General features: G+C 39.0%; 1 protein-coding gene across 6 annotated transcripts in view; it reads right to left on the bottom strand.

Moving 5' to 3' along the window:
• mycbp2 (MYC binding protein 2) overlaps positions 1-15,561 on the bottom strand; it is a 160,096-nt gene that overhangs the window by 125,077 nt on the left and 19,458 nt on the right. For all 6 annotated transcript variants that reach the window (XM_059646500.1, XM_059646502.1, XM_059646505.1 and 3 more), the window contains exon 2: positions 3,130-3,205. In XM_059646500.1, the coding sequence (XP_059502483.1) occupies positions 3,130-3,205 (76 nt within the window). The remainder of the gene's footprint in view (positions 1-3,129; positions 3,206-15,561) is intronic.

Raw genomic sequence — 15,561 nt, forward strand, 5'->3', positions numbered from 1 at the left:
AAACAAAAATCAGTGAATTGAATTTTGGATCAAGCAAATCGTTGAGGCTAATGAAACTCAACTTCATGACAGAAGAAAGCAGAGAGTGCCTACACACGCTGTCAAATCTGGAAATCAGGAAGAAGCTCCCTGCTCTTTCTAGCTTCACCATTCCTGTACCTCACTGCAAGATGTGGCAACCAAAAACTTACCCATGTGATACACTATTAAACATGCCAAAAAATACCGGGGTTGCACATTCAAATAGAGGCGATTTTTTTTTCCCACCAACAACTCAATAAATTTCAATTATTGCAAACAACCACCCTGCAACAAACATATCACACTTAAACAGATGCCTTATTCATTAAAGCTTTAATTATTGTTGAAGGATTTTAAAAAGATTTCATACTTTATGGTTTCTGCCTTTAATCCCTTTCATAATTCCTCAGTTTCATTTTCCATATATTGGAGATAGTACATTAAATAAATACACGGAGGTATACTTATGGACAAAACTTTGAGCGCAACTCGGCGAAAACTCTTCAATGCAATTAAAAGGAGACAGCCACTCCTTGCCAAGCTCACAGGCAAGTCCCAAATGCATGGTCGAGGGTGTGGCTACATTCTGATTCAGTAATTTCCACAAGTTATAACACACAAACCCACAGAAAACTGTAAATCAAATTAATGGTGAGCATCACTCCTTTACCACTGGCCACAACATCTGTGACTATGTAGCATTTCAATGATAACTGACGTATGTGATTAACAATTTATTTTAGAGGTCGTATAGGAGCTAGTAGTGTGGGCATTTTGATTGCTGTCTGAAGGAGATCAATTTTTGGGATTTCTCGTAAAAACAAACAGCCTGAGAGATAATTCCTGGAGTAAAATAAGAGGCGTTTGCTTTCTTTGGCAGAATTTCTACAGTGAAGAAAAACGTTTGTGCATTAGGCTTTCAATTTAAAATGTTTTGGAAATTATGTTTGTGTTTTTCTTTTGTTTATGGATACATCCATAATTTGGGAAAATCCTTTAGATTTCAGTCAGTTTCCACATATCTTGGATGAAACCGGATGTGTAAAAGGGATTGGGCTAGAAATGTTGAAAAATATGTTCCCTCTAAGTAAGGAGTTTAGTTTGCAAGTTCCACACCAGATGTGTTTAGTTAGAGCATTGAAGGAGCTTTTTGAAGCTGAGAAAATCTGAGAAATTAGTTCAACCAACATTCCGACAAGAACCCATCAGATATTCAAGGCACGAAATTGAAGCCATGGTTAAGTTAAACCCTCCAGAAAGGAGTTCTCCCTGGAATGAATGCTGTAAAAAAATGCTTTTGAGTGTAATAGGTTTGTTAGTGTTTTGTTAGGTTTCAAGATCTTTAAACTTGTGAAGTGCCTAAATAGTTCACTTCATTCTATTTTAACTAGATTTCTTTCGCACAATATAATTGTTTAATAGTTAAAACTAATTCTGCACTTGTACTTGAGTGAAAGATCGCCTTGTCAGAAGTTTTAAAAAGCATGATCTATGAAGCCAGATTTCAGTTTAGGGTCTGACGTCTCCAATAATAACATTAGCGGAGATCATAACAACAACAACAGAAAATCATCTAAGCAGTGCGGCAAATGTCTTCTGAGCACAAATGTGAGGATGGATTTTTTTGCGAGGTTAATACATTAGTAGTCTATAAATTAAAAGGGAAAGTTACAAATGTGTTCACAGCAGCATTGTTTAATGTTATTTGGACATACAATAACATTAACTTGATTTTTAGGCACATTCTGCTTAATCAAAACAGGATATGTGACTGTCAAATTACTGTGGGCAATGAGCTTGAAGTATTTTGCTTGGGAAACCTCAAGTAGTTTTAGGTCTAATTCATATTTAGTTTCTTCTTACCTTCAACTGAAATACAAACAGTCCCAATCACTTTTAACTGCCTATACCAAACAGTGCCATATAATGAAAAAGATGGCATTTGAACCATCACGAGTCCATCAGCTCCTATGTCATTTACTTGCTTATTTCACATAAGCACTGTAAACATTTTTTTTAATTCAAGTGTTTATCCTACTCCATTCATAAATTATCGAATAAGCTTTCTCCAACCCTTTCATTAGTGCATTACGTGCAACAACTCCTCTCATACAAAGTAGTAACTCATTCTTCTTGGGCTAATCACCTTAAATCTCTGCTAGTTACTTATACTTCTGTCACTGAAAACTATTTTTTATTCACCATATTCAAAACCATTTGACATTTTGAGCACCTTTGACAAATCTCCTAAACTTTTCTGCTCTAAATAACTTCAGAATCCCGGGCCTTTTCATATAGCTAAAGTCTCTCAGCCTTAGTACTACGTTAAATAAGCGTAATCTGCAACTTCTGCAGCTTTGGTATCCTTTCTCAACTGTTGCAGCCAGAAGGAGCATTATATTCTAATGAGTATTCTAAAAAGGTTTAGTATAAATTTAATTAATTTTCTTGTTTTATTACAACTATAAAGCACAGTACCTAAACTACCTTTTCAATTTGCCTGTGTACATTTAAAATTTCGAGCAACACATGCCAGATTTCACTACTCCTGTTCTTCACCATTCGAATTAAAAAATGCATCAGTTTACATTGTATATCCTCACTCCTCCAACCAATATTTATCACTTCACACTTGAGGTTTACATTTGCCCTGTCTTGTCTATCAATTTCAACATCTACGTCTTTCTCAAGTCAGCCACTATCATCGGAGCTCGTTAGCAAATTTGAGCTTTATACTAATCTGCACACCTCGAAGTTATTGCCTGCGCATCCAAGTTCATGTCATTAACATTTAATAAAAAGGTAAAGGGGTCCTCATACAGGACTCGAGAGGTCACAACTGTGAGGATAATAACCGTTCAGCTTTACCTCAAACTCATGGATTTTAAATTGGGCTTATGGTTTCCTATTTGGTAACTGGTAAAAATAGCAAAGAAGAGAAGGTAGTGGAAGGGCAGCCAGCTTTAGAGAGGAAATTCCAGAAATGGGAGCCTAAGCAGTTAAAAGCATTCCCTTGCATTATAATTACTGTTAATTATTAGCCATTCCCAGTTGCCGCAGAGCAATACCGCTTTCTTTCCAAACTACTGAAGAAATAGATGTACTCACCTTTGTTCGTGTTTTCACTTTGGACTTGGTTTTCTGTTTCCTTTTAAGTTTCTTCTTGTTCAAACCCTTTTTATTTCTGAAACAGCAATGAAAATTTAAGAGTTAAAGATGCACTAAACAACTCAATCTTTGCAACTTTTCCAAAACAGTCAAACCAAACATTTGGAAAAATTTAACAAACAAATTTGAAATAATTTAGCTGTAATTTTGAAATGGCAGAGAGTCAAGAGTTGTACAGCACGAAACCTGACTCTTCAGTCCAACTCATCCGTGCTGACCAGATATCCTAAATTAACCTAGTCCTATTTGCCTGCATTTGGCCGATATCCCTCTGAACCTTTCCTATTCATATACCCTTCCGGATGCATTTTAAATATTGCAATTATAACCACATCCACCGGCAGCTCGTTCCATGAAGGCACCATTCTTTGCGTGAAAATGTTAGCCCTTTGGTCCCTTTAAAATCTTTCCCCTCTCACACTTAACATATGCCTTCTAGTTTTGGACACCCCTATCCTGGGGAAAAGACTTTGGCTATTCACCCGATCCATTCCCCTCATTGGTTTTATATGTCTCTCAAAGTCACTTCTCAGCCTCCAATGTTCCAGGGAAAACAGCCCAACCTATTTAACCTCTCCTTTTAGCTCAAACTCACCAAACCAGCACCATTCTTGCAGTTCTTTTCTATACCTTGTCAAGTTTCACATCATCCTTCCTATAGCAGAGAAACTAAAATTGACACATTGATTAGGCCATTTTTGGAACATTGTCTGTACAGCCACATCATGACCTACCAACTCCTACATTCAGTGCACTGACCAATAAAGACAAGTGCACAAAATGCCTTCTTCATTACCAGTGGCTGCACCTTTAAGGGAATATGCAACCACTGAATTATCTCTACATTAACATACATATTAAACATTAAACAAAAACATTAAAAAAGTAATTTGACACGCCAATTTACTCTGATAAATCCATAACTTATGCATAAATTAGAACAGGGCTACTTTGAAAACAACCATCTGCCTCAACATAGAATCTGTAAGTTGTTTTTAATAAGGCAAGAATTCCAGTGGATTTTTTTGATGGATTGTGACTTTGTGCAGCATATTTAACCAATTCACAGTACAGTAACTGTTCACATAGATTTGTGAAAATGAGAGAACACCAGAATTAAGTAGACAATTTACCACTTCTCAAACAGCCCCGAGTTTTCGTTTCAAAGTGCCTGCACTCTCTTATATTATGGTGTACCTACAATCCTCACTCCCACAGCGAGTCAGGACCTCACTGCAAATGGGCTAAGCCCAGTATGTAGAACTATTTCCACAACTTTTATTCATTCAAGTTTAAAAGTGGAGAAACTTTTTTTGCAACAGTGCATTTGCTAACATTACAATATTAAAAAGTGAAATTTTCAGCAGCACAAGAGTTTTATCTGTAAAAATATGCTTCAAAATTGCATGGAGTGTCGAAATTGGACAAATACTCAAAAGCCCATGCTTTATGTTGGACACAGGGTGTTCTACATGAAACACAGAACATTCTTCCTTGCAAGTGAAATAGTACTCAATGTACATTGTCCAAGTATACAGCTTACAGTACATATATCACGACCTATAAATTTGACATCAAAAATGCCTATTTCTATCGCTTTAAGTTACCCATTTTGGTTCTTGTTTCACTCTAACAATGAAGGCCTTGATCCACGTTTCTGTCAACTTCATGCTAGGCTATTCCAATGTTGTCCACAGCAACGTCCCATCCCATGCCCTGCTCCAAGTGAGTTCATCAAAACTATACAGCCCATGTCATAGCCTGCATCAAATCCCACTCATCTGTCATCCTTTTGTTTGCTGACATGTAATGGTGCCCAGCAATGCAGCATCTCCATTTTAAAATTCTCATCCTATTATCCAAAATCCTTTAAGGTCTTCAACCATTCCTCTTCTCTGTAACTTGTCCAGCACTCCTTAAAAACTCCACATTTCTTCAACGGAGTATGTAATCGCCCTTAGTCCATCTGCATCACTAGTACAGGTCTTGTCTTCATCCCTTTGACTCAAAGCCCTTGAATTCCTTCCCTAGCGTCTCTTCAATTTGCTTTTCTCCTGTAAGGTTCTTTTAAAACATACTTCAGGCCAAACTTGTCGCCAGTTCTCTTAACACTTCCTCCTTTAGCTAAATGTCTATTTTCACCTTATGCTCTGTGAAACATTATGCAATGGTTTTCCTATATTAAGAAGACGCTATTGAAGCATTGTTGCACTCCACGTATTTTGAACTTCCCAAGTATAACAGATCTTCATTTTTGTTTCTCCAAAGGAAAATGCCATACAAAGTAATTTTCGATAAAAATAAATCCACTGCCTCACAAAACAGTGGAAATGTTCTGTGGCATTTTGTAGTTTGTTCCCTACTTCATTACCTTAATGAGGCAAACACGGCTATCATATCAGTATTTTTAGAAACTTGTGGGAAATCCTACGATTATGTCATTGATATTGATTTGATATAGCATATACAGATTCAGGCAAGCATTTTTAATGAATAAAAAGCCCTTTAATATCTTTCCTGTAAATGTTTGGGTCCAAGAACACGGAGGACATACCATGTATGAAACGTCTAATTAATTCCTCAATATTTTTAAATTTTATTTCATAAAATCGACAACTTAGTCAAACCACTGCTCTGATCAAACCAAAATTTAAGCTCACAACCTAAAGGACCACAATCATAAGTGACGTCAAAATAATGTGGATTCGGATTCTTTCAAAAAAAATTGTAGCAATTAAAAATATTCTCAAAAGGAGTGGCTATAAAAAGCCTTTTGGCAAAGACCAATACTAGAATTAAATAAAAGCAAAGAAATTCTATTGAAAACGCTTTATAGAAATTATTTAGCCATCAGAGGTCAATTTTCTTGTTCATTCACACAATGTGAGTTTCAATGGCTGGGCCAGCATTCATCGCCCATCTCTAATTGTCCTTGACAAGATGGTAGTGAAATGCCCTTTTGAACCACTACAGTCCATTTGGTCTCAGCAGACCTACAATATTGAGTGTGTTCCGCTATTTTGACTTGCAACAATGAAGGACCAGCAATATATTTCTAAGTCAGGATGATGTGTGACTTGGAGAGCTTTCAAGGTGATTGTGCTTCCCTGTGAATCTGAAGCTTGTGTCCTTCTAGATGGTAGTGGTTATGCATTCAAAGGTGCTGTCTGTGGAGACTTGCTGAATTTCTGCTGTGGATGACACACGTTGCTGCAGAATTTTCCCAAAATGAGGGACTTTTAGCATTCACTACCATATTGCCCTACATGTTTTTCAGAGTTTGCACTTTCCAGATTTTAACACCCACTATTAAATTAAAATTGGACTATCCCAATGGTCACTGCAAAACAAAAACACACCCAATTTTCATGAAATGAGATTTAGAATGAACAAAGTAATTATAAACTTGAGGGTTGGATTTCTGATTTTCTCTAAAATCTCAGAAATGAAGTCTCCTTCAGCTAAATATCACCTTGAGTGACGCTTTGCTTGTTTCAGCTTCGAACTGAGAATACTTTGCAGATAATTTTGCAATCGGCTTCTGTGATTCGCTAAGGATGCAGAAATTCTGTATGCTACCCAACCTAACCCTTCTCCAGCTAAAACCCGACCAACTCTTGGATTGCTCAAGTTGTTGACCTAAACAACAATTTGTGGTACTGGCCTGTAGAATGTTGAAGACTATTCAACATTACTAGTGATAATGGGAACTGCAGATGCTGGAGAATCCAAGATAACAAAGTGTGGAGCTGGATGAACACAGCAGGCCAAGCAGCATTTCAGGAGCACAAAAGGTGACGTTTCGGGCCTAGACCCTTCGTCAGAGAGGGGGATGGGGAGAGGGAACTGGAATAAATAGGGAGAGGGAGAGGCAGACCGAAGATGGAGAGAAAACAAGATAGGTAGAGAGGAGAGTATAGGTGGGGAGGTAGGGAGGGGATAGGTCAGTCCAGGGAAGACGGACAGGTCAAGGAGGCGGGATGAGGTGGTAGGTAGGAAATGGAGGTGCGGCTTGAGGTGGGAGGAAGGGATGGGTGAGAGGATGAACAGGTTAAGGAGGCAGAGACAGGCTGGGCTGGTTTTGGGATGCAGTGGGGGGAGGGGACAAGCTGGGCTGGTTGCTTTTTCCATTTTAAGCAGTAGGAGTTTTCCCCTCTCAACGTAAGCAGTTTTTTGGGCGATTCATTGATCTATTTGACCAATGCAAAATAAGTAGATAAATGTGAATTTGTTTGTAATCAAAGGTGTCTTTTTTTTCATTCAAACCACATCATCTCCTCCATCTATGCATTCAGCCAAAATCAATATGATTAATCTCCAAGTAAGATGATGATGTCAAAATCTATTATCGTCAAAATTCAACATTTATTATGAACTTTCAGAGATAACAAAGTTATGTTAATAAAACCAGTTAGAGGCAAGTTTTTCATTATCCCTACATGGTACTTTGAATCCAATGAAAAAGAAAGAAAGAAACTTTCAACACTTGTTGCAATGAGATTTGAGACTCCTTGGAAAACCCAATGTACCACTGCTGTATCAGCTGGAGTTTAAAAAAATACTAAGAACTTCACATGACATCCACCCCATTAACATTTCTTCTTAGATACAGACTCATTTCCTTAACTTCAACTGGGTCAATAGGCTGAAGCGTGGCAAACAACGGTTAATTTGGATAAATGCGAGGCATTGCAATTTTGTAAAAACAAAAAGACAAGACTTATACAATTAAAAGTAGGGCCTTGCTCAGTGTTGTAGAACAAAGGCCTAGGAGTTCAGGTACACAATTGTTTGAAGTTTGCTTCACATATAAATCGTGTGGCTAAGGCAGCATTTAGCATGCTTGCTTTCATTGCTCAGACCTATGAATACAGGAGTTGAGACATTATGTTGAGGTTGTACAGGCCTCTTTTGGAGTACTTTGTCTAATTCTTACCTCCATTACAGAAAGAATATTATGAAGCTGGAGAGGGCTCAGAAGAGATTTACCAGGACATTGTCAAGAATAGAGGGTTTGAGTTATAAGGGCAAGCTGGAAAGCTGAGACTTCTGTCCCACTGGAATGTATGAGGGTGAGGACACTTTATAGAGGTTTATAAGTAACGAGAGATATAGATAAAGGTGAATGGCAAGTGACTTTCCCCTAGGGCGGGAGATTTCAACAGTAGCAGGCATATTGTTAAGGGGAGAGGAGAAAGATTTTTAAAAAAAGACAGGAGCAACATTTTTTTTAAAACAGTGGTTGGTGTATGGAATGAACTTCCAGAGAAAGTGAATGCAGGTACAGTTACAACTTTTACAAGATATTTAGTTAAGTACATGAATAAGGAATGTTTGGAGGGGTCTGGGCCAAGCACAGGCAGCTAGGACTAGTTTATTTTGGGACTATGGTCAGCATGGACTGGTTGGATCAAACAGTCTATTTGAGCTGCATGACTATGACACTCGCTCACAAATCATCCATGTTCCTCGACCAAAAAGGAAATCAAGTGATTTGCTCTCCTTTAGCCTATTTCCACAGATCATGCAGATTTATCAACACTATAATCATCAAAAATAAACTTTTGTATTAATACCCCCTCCAAGATTAACAGCACAAGATATATGTTAAGCACACTTCCAACTGCCAGTATCTGACAGAAACATCCTACATATTTCAAGACATCACCTAACATTCAAAGTGAGACGGCAGGCTCCCTTTGAGAGAAATTTACCAAAGGCAAAACTTCACAACATGAAGTGGCAAAACAATGCAAAAATACTTGGGATGACAAATTCAAGAAACAAATCTATCCTGCAAATATAATAAAGCATTTTAAATTAGAGAAACTATTGTTATTTTTTAAGGATATTGATTTATGACCTGTACTATTTGCAATTTTACAACTACTAGCTAAGTTATCCAAGTTAATGTTTGTTGTTCGAGAAGCCTAAAAAACACAAATAAATGCATTCAACTGTTCACCTTGATCTAACCAAAGTAAAGAAATTCAAATTTAAATTACAGATGAATTAGATTAGCATTAATTGAATTATAATCCAGGAAACTACACATTCCAATAAAATTAATCTCTCTAAATCCCAAATAAATGCACATTTGCCATTCATATGCTCGATTTCACATATTTCCTAGCAACTAAAATGTATTTATGCTTACATCTGAAATTCCATAAACACAAAGTAGTTAATTTACAAAACTTTACATAATTGCCTGTTTAATCATTCATTGTGCAAAATAAAATAAACATTAAAAATTAGAAGAGTGGCTTTAAAGATTCCTGCATTTTTAACTTGAAGCTCAACCTAAACAATTAAAATGCAAATAAATCAGCCTTATTTGCACTCATATTAAAATGAATACAAGTTAACAAATTAATTCTTAAGGGACTGGAGATAAAGAATGAGTAGGTGTAGAGCTGGATGAACACAGCAGGCCAAGCAGCAGAGGTGCAGGAAGGCTGACGTTTTAGGCCTAGACACCTTGTTATCTCAGATTCTCCAACATCTGCAGTTCCTACTATCTCAAAGAATGACTTATTTCCACCCAAACATCATTGTCACAACAGTGGGTAAATGCTAATTAGAATAAATTACTCAAATGCTAAAAGTTGCAAATAATAGCAACATAGAATTAAGCCTGGTGAGCAGCTCTACAAGAGTCATGGTACTCATCTTCAAATGAGCAAAAGGTCAAACTGAATAATGCCAAGCAGAAAATTAAAACTTGGCATTAAACGTCTTTAGAAGGAAACTTTTGCAATATTTATATCACCAGAAACATACAGGGAATGCTATTAATACAATAAAAAAATTAAATTGAAAATTTTCTCCCAGTTCTAGACAGACTACCTGATCTTCAGATTATTTAGGATACAAACAACTTTTGTTTGAAGAAATTAGATGAAACTGTTGCCCCCAAACTTAAAAAAATAGGAATGTAAGCAAGCTTGGGTATCAAAGACTTGTTTTACCCAAGTTAAGTAGTACAATAAAGCTTCAAATAGCTGAGAAACTAATGTTCATCCTTGAGCTGAACTGTACGTTTGTTGAAATAAAAAATTCGATCTTGAGCAACAATATCTGCCTTTGAAGTTCTAGAAAATCGTACGAGTCACAGGAATTTTTTTTAATCTTTAGCTTCCTGTTTCCAACAAACTATGCCTTACAAGACAATTAAAGCATTGCAATCACGTTCCCATCCATATTTAAAAAGGAGAAACTTTCCGTTTTCAAAATTACCAAAACTCAAGTTGTGACCTAGCAACAACATAAATCATTTAAGTATTTCAATACCTGCCTCACTAATTTTATCAGTATTTTTTGGTTGCAAATTAACTTTAGTTTTAGTCCGAATTTCACACTGTGATAATCTAATACTATCTGGCCATTGGAGGATGGCAAAATGCCCCTGGATTTATAATAGTCGCTCCAGTGAAGTACTTAGCCATTGGATAACTGCAGCTTAAGTTTAAGTAGCACTAAAACTTGAAAGTTGAACTCAATATTCAGTTGGTAATCCCTTGTTTACCAATCTAATAAATATGCACTGCTTTGGGGAATCAAAATTTCTAGTGTGAGCATTGTCAACTCTCAGTCATACCATTGTGGGTTTAATGCCTCAGTAGGAAATCCAGCATACCACCTATGGCGCAAGTATTGCACTGTTTGTGGTGCTATCCCTCACTTAAAAGGTTGAACCATCTGCCATCACAGGTGGACATTAAAATTTCGAGGCACTATTTGTAGCCTGGTTAACAATTATCCAAGCCAGCATACCTACGGAATAGATTATACAGTCATTAATCTTACTTCGGAGCAAAAATGCATTTTCTTTCATACAAAAGCAATAACACTTCAAAAAGTACTTCATTCTCTACAGTATGAAGTAATGAAAAGCATCAACTCTTTCATGATTACTCTTCTGATTCAACATGAAGCACAACCATTATTCTGTGCAAATGTAACATTATTAATAATCCAACTAAGCCAATTAGAAAACATTCTAGTCCAGAAGGGATTGCTACATTTTCTTTGAAATGTGCTCACTTTCAACATAACATAGGTGAGCAAATCTTTTCGTGCGCTCCTCTCTGAAATATCATTAGGCTTGACAGTTTCAGCAAGAAAGCAGTATCATTAATTTTAATGCCCTGGTTGAAGTTTAGAATGTGAATGTGGTTCTTCAAAGAGTTTAGACTCCTTGTCTGCCTATTGGTGATCCACAGCTCTCCCATACAGCAGTCTATTAGCTTGTTGTGGTTGGTTGGCTTGCCTGCCGAGCTGGTTCATGGTTCTGCAGATATTTCTACTAAATCTACTCTAAAACCTTACAGCCTACTACCTTCCCAGTGTTTTTGAATGCTGAACCAATTATCTAAAGAAATTGCAGAAATTTAGCACAATCTGGAGAAAATCTAACCTTCTTTAAAACCCAGAACACAAAAATTTCCACCATGTTGGATAATAAATATCCTAGTCAAGTCAACATTTCTTCTGCTTTAAACATATTCTCTTGTTCAGCATGAGAGGGAGTCCAAATTCATTACATGCTAGCAAAAAGCTGTTGTACAGTTCTTTAAGCACCATTTCATTGCAGCACTGATTGTAATATAGCTCATATGGCACAGTGATAGTGTCCCTATCCCTGGACCATAAGGTCTGGGTTCAAGTTCCATCTGCTGTAGAGGTATGTCATAAAGACATCTGAACAGGTTTCGTAAAAAATGTCTGTGGGAACTACAAAGGGTTCTTGTTGCGGCATAGTGATCATGTCCCTAACTCTGAGCTTAATGGCCTGTGTTCAAGTCTCACCTGCTACAGAGCTATGCAATAACATGTCTGAACAGGTTGGCTAGAAAGTATCTACAGGAATTACAACATGGAAACAGGCCACCTAGTCCATCCACAGTATGAGTCCCTACCTATAAGTAACCTGAATTTTACTTTGTTTCCATTTCCTTCTAAACCCACTTCCTTTAATGATCCATCTAATCTGAAAATATTAGATATGGGGGTTCGCTAAACCTAATTTACGAGATGACAGATGAAGAACTCAAGATCAGATAAAACATCAGTTTTACAACCCACCCAACAATATTCTCTTGACTTCAACTGAGTGCACAAAAATCAGGTGGGATGGAAAGTCAGCTTTGCACTTGGCCCCATCAATTTCTTCTCAGGCAGTTTAAGATTGCCTCCAAGGTCTCTGCTTCAATCATGAACTCCACATCTTGACAACCTTCAAATCTTGTCTGCTCAATCTCAAATCTCTTATTTGTTCTTACACTTATGTCCAAATATTCTAGACCCTCAACCATTAGAAATGGTTAGTTTCTACTTTACCTGACTAGAAACTTCAATTTTAATCGCATCACCCTGTATCCTTCATTTCAACTGAAACAGCTCCAAATTTTATAAAATATATTTTCTCTCAACAGTCAGCATCCTAACGAATGAAACAAGAGCAGAAATTGCTGGAGAAATTCAGCAGGTCCAACAGCATCTGTGGAGGAGAAACAGTTAATGTTTCAGGTCAGTGATCCTTTTGTGTAAAATTCAAATCTACAAATAGGATTTCAAATATTTCTAATATTGCAAAATTTCCTTACTTTTTGTCTTTCACCACTAGCCAATTTTATGACTAACCAACTTATCGTCTGCTCTCCTTGTCCTGAGAATGTGAACCATTGAATTTCCTCTACTTTTCTATAACATCCCCCTTTCAAACAATAAATTAATAAAAAGAATTTTGCTACCTCACATGAACAAACCATCTGTCAATTATCCACTATATTATCATTATTTGCTTGCACTTCTCTTTGGTCCTCAATGAGATTTCCGGTGGTCATTTCAATAACATTTGTAAATTTGGACACGGATCTCTTAAGCGCTACTATGATGTGTGCAATCAGTACAGCAACAGCAGAACAGATCCTATAGATACTGCTTCCCCTTTCAGAAATCTATCACAGGAAGGCTGAATTCTACCTTAATTTGATCCCAAATCTACTTCCAAGAAGGATCACCAGAAAAAAGTTGGAGGTAGAAATGTTAGCCAATTTACTGCAGAAAAGTATCAACTTCCTCTGTTAACCTGACCACAAGTGATTAACTCAGAACATTAAAACTAGAGAATTCCAAAACCAAAGATACACACTTTAAAACATATCATAAAGATGTGGTAGCACTGAAACACAGACAGTGTTAAAATGTGAAGTAAAATTCAAAGTGCAACACTGCTTTATCTGTTCCCAAATGGCAGAGATAATTAACATGCATACTATATTGAGACCCCAAAACAGAAATGGACAAATACAGTGAAGGGACGATTTGTCACACTACACTTCTGTCTCCTAGACGGGACATCTCCATGAATACCAGTGCTTTGATCCAAAAATAAAACAAGTGAGAATGTTTAATTAGACAGCCTTAATTTCTTTTCTAGCCATCATGTCAAATATGGTGTAACAAGTCAAAATGAAAATGAAGCGAATCTAGATCTATGGCTATTGATTTTAAAAGGTCACAAAAACCACAGCAATAAAATGTCTGTAAAATAAACATGGCACCTATGATAGTGATAATGGGAACTGCAGATGCTGGAGAATCCAAGATAATAAAATGTGAGGCTGGATGAACACAGCAGGCCAAGCAGCATCTCAGGAGCACAAAAGCTGACGTTTCGGGCCTAGACCCTTCATCAGAGAGGGGGATGGGGTGAGGGAACTGGAATAAATAGGGAGAGAGGGGGAGGCGGACCGAAGATGGAGAAAAAAGAAGATAGGTGGGGAGGAGAGTATAGGTGGGGAGGTGGGGAGGGGATAGGTCAGTCCAGGGAAGACAGACAGGTCAAGGAGGTGGGATGAGGTTAGTAGGTAGGAGATGGAGGTGCAGCTTGGGGTGGGAGAAAGGGATGGGTGAGAGGAAGAACAGGTTAGGGAGGCGGAGACAGGCTGGACTGGTTTTGGGATGCAGTGGGTGGAGGGGAAGAGCTGGGCTGGTTGTGTGGTGCAGTGGGAGGGGAGGGGACGAACTGGGCTGGTTTTGGGATGCGGTGGGGGAAGGGGAGATTTGGAAGCTGGTGAAGTCCACATGGGAACCTTGCAGCCCAATGGTATCAAAGTGGAACATGAGTTGCTGTTCCTGCAACCTTCGGGTAGCATCATTGTGGCACTGCAGGAGGCCCATGATGGACATGTCATCTAAAGAATGGGAGGGGGAGTGGAAATGGTTTGCGACTGGGAGGTGCAGTTGTTTATTGCGAACCGAGCGGAGGTGTTCTGCAAAGTGGTCCCCAAGCCTCCGCTTGGTTTCCCCAATGTAGAGGGAGCCATACCGGGTACAACGGATGCAGTATACCACATTGGCAGATGTGCAGGTGAACCTCTGCTTAATGTGGAAAGTCATCTTGGGGCCTGGGATAGGGGTGAGGGAGGTGGTGTGGGGGCAGGTGTCTGATGTCCATTTCAAGCCCACCGACTCCCACAGCTACCTAGAATACACCTCCTCCCACCCACCCTCCTGCAAAAATTCCATCCCCTATTCCCAATTCCTCCATCTCCACCCCCACGATGAGGCATTCCACTCCCGCACATCCCAGATATCCAAGTTCTTCAAGGACCGCAACTTTCCCCCCCACAGTGGTCGAGAACGCCTTTGACCACGTCTCCCGCATTTCCCGCAACACATCCCTCACACCCCGCCCCCCACCACAACCGCCTAAAGAGGATCTCACTCCTTCTCACACACCACCCCACCAACCTCCGGATACAACGCATCATCCTCCAACATTTCCGCCATCTACAATCCGACCCCACCACCCAAGATATTTTTCCATCCCCACCCTTGTCCGCTTTCCGGAGAGGCCACTCTCTCCCTGACTCCCTTGTTCGCTCCACACTGCCCGCCAACCCCACCACACCCGGCACCTTCCCCTGCAACCGCAGGAAATGCTACACCTGCCCCCACACCTCCTCCCTCACCCCTATCCCAGGCCCCAAGATGACTTTCCATATTAAGCAGAGGTTCACCTGCACATCTGCCAATGTGGTATACTGCATCGATTGTACCTGGTGTGGCTTCCTCTACATTGGGGAAACCAAGCGGAGGCTTGGGGACCACTGTGCAGAACACCTCCGCTCGGTTCGCAATAGACAACTGCACCTCCCAGTCGCAAACCATTTCCACTCCCCCTCCCATTCTTTAGATGACATGTCCATCATGGGCCTCCTGCAGTGCCACATTGATGCCACCCGAAGGTTGCAGCAACAGCAACTCATATTCCGCTTGTGAACCTTGCAGCCCAATGGTATCAATGTGGACTTTACCAGCTTCAAAATCTCCCCTTCCCCCACTGCATCCCAAAACCAGCCC

This window comes from Stegostoma tigrinum, chromosome 6, assembly GCF_030684315.1.
Source record: "Stegostoma tigrinum isolate sSteTig4 chromosome 6, sSteTig4.hap1, whole genome shotgun sequence".
Classification (NCBI taxonomy): domain Eukaryota; kingdom Metazoa; phylum Chordata; class Chondrichthyes; order Orectolobiformes; family Stegostomatidae; genus Stegostoma; species Stegostoma tigrinum.